The sequence below is a fragment of the Arachis ipaensis genome, chromosome B10, assembly GCF_000816755.2.
Source record: "Arachis ipaensis cultivar K30076 chromosome B10, Araip1.1, whole genome shotgun sequence".
NCBI lineage: Eukaryota > Viridiplantae > Streptophyta > Magnoliopsida > Fabales > Fabaceae > Arachis > Arachis ipaensis.
Window position 1 is genome coordinate 26,389,912 of NC_029794.2, and position 4,020 is coordinate 26,393,931.

The window sequence follows — 4,020 nt, forward strand, 5'->3', positions numbered from 1 at the left end:
ATTAATATATCAGATTAGTTTATTAGAACACAATTTTTTAGGGTTAAGTATGATTTTGGTCCCCAACGTAGAGGCCAAAAATTTATTTCATCCCTCGCCTTTTTTTCGCAACAAAAAGGTCCCTTAGGTTCCAGTTTGTTTTAAAATCGTCCCTCAGACGATTTTACCCCTGTGGTCGTTAGGTTTATTTACGACCGTTTTAACGGATATGGAAACGTTAATTAATATAAATAAATAATAATAGAAGGATTAAATCAAGAAATTGAATGAATGTGAAGTGCAGGGGAGGGAGGAATAACGACGGGAGCTGCTGCTGAAGGTCGACGGCTAGGGTTCAGAAGACAGTGGCGTCCATGGCTTCCCAGAGCTCAAGAGCCTCACGTTTTTGTTCAGATGCAAAGGAGTTGCTCTGTGGCCATGGTGAGAGGCCGATTTTGCGAACATCATCGACGAAGGATAACCCTGGACGAAGATTTTGGGGTTGTGTATACTATGAGGTAAAGTGTTCTTCCTATTTTGCTAATGTGGGTCTGAGAATTTGGGATTTTTTCATATGTTTCTGTGGCTCCTATTAGGTTCAGGATGGGTGTGATTTCTTCATATGGGCAGATCCGGAACCTGGAGGTGTTCAGCAAGAGGTTGAATTTGCAAGAAATAGGAGGAAGATAACGAAATTAAAGGCAAGATTGAAGGAGTTGGAGACGAAGCTTTGGGTTGTGGCTGCTCTATGTTTTGCTGGGTGGGTGGGCTTTTTGTTCTTATTCCTGCAGAATCATTACAACTTGAAGCACCCGAATGGAATGCATTTAGGTTATAGATGATTTGGTAGGGAATGTTATGAGGTTTCCTGTGTTGTGTGGGTAGAGTTTGAGGGTATTCTGTGATGTTACAGTGGTATAGGTTTGTAGCATCTTTGAAACTGTTTGAATTAATGAAGAAAAGTGTTGTTTAATGTTGCCCAAATTGTCACCTTCTTTAATGGTGGAGTTATGTTATTTTGTAATGTAAAAGTAGTTTATGAGAAAAGTAGAAAAGCATTCAATAGAAGATCTGAAATTTCAGTAATTAGTAATGGAATATTTCATTTGATGACTAGTTAAAACATACACAAATATTTTGTGTTTGCCTCCACATGCCTAGTACCAAAAAACAGAGAAGCAACACTTCAAGTGTCCTCAGGCACTTAATACCAAAATACAGTACTCAAACCAATGTAACTAAGGTAATGTTCTTAATGTAAATAGCCAATACCAAAATACAGTACTCAAACCAATGTAACTAAGGTAATGTTCTTAATGTAAATAGCCAATACCAAAATTAAAAACACTGCTTGCAAAACATTAACACAAGAGTCACAAAAGATTTCACACTCAGATGCTAAAGATTTCCCCACTGAGATGGGGGTAACTTGGCCATCATTCCATCAACCTCAGCTTCTGCAGGGGTAGATGAGGTGCACTGCATTGAATGACAAAAAAGGGCCTCTTCCTCACAGATGGCTGGCTAGGAGGCTGTTTGTTGCTGGTGGAGGTTGCAGAAGATGCAGCCTTGTTCTTGGTCTGGGCCAGGATGTTGGGCTGAGTGGATGCTTTCTTGGCTTGGTGGAAGCTTTCTTGGGCTGAGGTGCTTCTGTGGTGGGCCGGGCTTCATGTTTCTTGGGCCTTGTGGGGGTTTTTCTGGTATGGGATGCTGGCAGATTGGTTGGTGATGGTGTAGTATTCCTCTTTCTCTCTCCCCAAGCTGTCTGACCAGGTGCCAGCTTAGGTGCGTTCTTCTTAGCTCTTTTGGTTGAACTTTGGGCCTACAATAGTTATGAAAATCATATAGAAAGTTACACACATATCATATAGCAGTAAAATTATATAGTTGGCAATCATAATGGTAGTTGAACCCTAGAATAGCATATCACAGACCCTCTTACCCTCTTCTTAGGCTGGCTGCAGCCGCTCTTCTTGTGTCCAACTCCACCACAGTTGGAGCATCTCTGGACTTCTCCCCTCCGTGACAGATGAGTCTGGCTTCTATTGTCTTCATCTGCAGCCCCTCTTTTCCTCTTCTTCGCCGGTCTGTGGCTTGGCCTCCTGTATGGAGGTGGGATGACATCATCATATTGAGTCCTCTCCCATAGCTCCGGGCCGTTTACAGGGTGTATCACCTCCTGGTAGCACTTGATGTAGGCCTCCTTCTTGTAGCAGTCAGCCACATATGACTCCAAATTAAGGCCCTTGAAGGTGATGCAGCTGATGGCATGAGGACAAGGAATCCCATTCATTTGCCAAGTCCTGCAAGAACATTCACCAGCAGCCAGATCCACAACATACTTATCTAGACCACACATAACCTCGTAGTTGCTAGCAGATGACCAGTAAGGCCTCCAGTCCCTAGCTAAGCTTGCCCGTTTCTCTAATTTCTTGGTAATCATTGGCATAATGTTTCCTGGATAATTAAGAACCCTTTCCCTATTTGCAGCCCATCTAGTCATCATATAAACCCTAATATCCTCTAACATGCTCACAATTGGTTTCTCTCTTGCTTCTACTAACACAGCATTGAAACTCTCACTCATGTTATTAACAAGACTGTCACATTTAGATAGGAAGGTAAACCTAGATCTTGACCAGAACCTTGGTGGAATGCCATTGAGATGTCTAAATGCTCCCTCATTCAGAACTCGCAAATTTTTCATCTTCTTCTCCCAGCTCTGTCAATGACTTGCTTTAGCACACTTCCACATCTTGTTCTTTAGCTCTAAACCAGGAAACTTCTTCTTGAAGTTGCTGTAGAGATGCCTGACACAGAACCTGTTATCCACCCCTGGAATGACCTCTTCAAACGCCGGCAATAAGCCCTATTTACAGAAGGTAAGATTTCAAACTATTAGTTCATATATAAATGTATACAAGGACAAGTTGCATTGCTGATATATGGTGAGTTACCTTTTGCTGATCAGACATAAACGTGCACTTTGCAAGGTTGTGTGGGCCTAAGTCATCAGACAGGTGACGCAGAAACCAGACCCAAGAGTCCTTAGTCTCTGCCTCCACAACCGCATACGCAATTGAAAGAATCTAGTCATTTGGGTCTCTTTCGATTGCAGTCAACAGTTGTCCACCTTGGGGGGTTTTCAAGAAGCAACCGTCTAGCCCAATGAACCTTCTGCAGTGTTGAAAATTTTTCTTGCAAGCATCAAAGCATACATACATTCTTTGGAAAACACAATAGTTCATCAGTTCTGCGTTCTGTCTCTCTTGAGCAAAATCTGGTGATCTAATAACCTTCAGAATCACTGTAGAACCTGGGTTTGTTCTTAGGAGTTCATGGCAGTAGTCGTTTATTCGCTTGTACTGCTCCCTAAAGGTGCCCTGTATCTGACTCAAAGCCTCCTGTTTTGTCTTAGCTGCCATTGCCTTGGTAACGGTCAGGTTCCATTTTTTGTGAGCCTTTGCAACTAGCTCCTTCACCTTGATCTTTGGGTTGGATTCAACTTTCTTCTTAAATTGGCTACCCAACCATTTGCTGTGCATAATCCCAACCCGGTGTGTCTGCATGCAGGTATGTTGGAGATTCATGCTTCTTAGTTGCCAAGTGGACTCCTCACCGACCCTGTGTGCATATAACCAAAATGGGCAGCCTTTCTGACAAACAGCTCGGACCCTCACCAAGTCACACTTCTTGAACTTAATGTTCCTAGCTGTGTTGACTGCATAGGCCGCCACTGTGTCCTTAAACTCCTGCCGAGATTCATACAATGTGCCCACCTTCCATTGGTACTTTCCCATCTCCTTTTGTGTCTTATGCACTGGAAACCTCTGCCCCCCTCCTCAGCATGATCCTCCCCATCATCAGCATCTATCCCTATTACATGGTCCTACTCCAATTCATCACTGTCAACTACATCCTCATCATCCAAATCACTTGTAACAACCTTTTTGCCCTTCTCCACATTACAGTCCTTCGGCACAGCATTATCTTCACCGAATCCACTTTCATAGTCGTACATCTCATCACTATCAGTGAAGT

The 4,020-nt window shown here is 42.9% G+C and overlaps 2 protein-coding genes across 2 annotated transcripts; one reads left to right on the forward strand and one right to left on the reverse strand.

Moving 5' to 3' along the window:
- On the forward strand, window positions 354-821 carry LOC107620346. The gene is made up of 2 exons (XM_016322521.1): window positions 354-497; window positions 576-821. Exons 1-2 carry the CDS (start codon window positions 354-356, stop codon window positions 819-821), a joined length of 390 nt encoding a protein of 129 aa, XP_016178007.1.
- LOC107620345 lies at window positions 2,705-3,779 on the reverse strand. Its single transcript, XM_016322520.1, has 3 exons — window positions 3,198-3,779; window positions 2,937-3,068; window positions 2,705-2,848 (listed from the first exon to the last, which is right to left on the reverse strand). Exons 1-3 carry the CDS (start codon window positions 3,777-3,779, stop codon window positions 2,705-2,707), a joined length of 858 nt encoding a protein of 285 aa, XP_016178006.1.

Coding starts and splice junctions, on each gene's coding strand:
- LOC107620345 (XM_016322520.1), bottom strand. CDS start 3,779: ATGGGAAAGTACCAATGGAAGGTGGGCACATTGTATGAATCTCGGCAG. Junction 3,069..3,197: donor GTGTTTTCCAAAGAATGTAT/GTATGCTTTGAT, acceptor CCAAATGACTAG/ATTCTTTCAATTGCGTATGC. Junction 2,849..2,936: donor TTATGTCTGATCAGCAAAAG/GTAACTCACCAT, acceptor TTCTGTAAATAG/GGCTTATTGCCGGCGTTTGA.
- LOC107620346 (XM_016322521.1), top strand. CDS start 354: ATGGCTTCCCAGAGCTCAAGAGCCTCACGTTTTTGTTCAGATGCAAAG. Junction 498..575: donor GGGGTTGTGTATACTATGAG/GTAAAGTGTTCT, acceptor GGCTCCTATTAG/GTTCAGGATGGGTGTGATTT.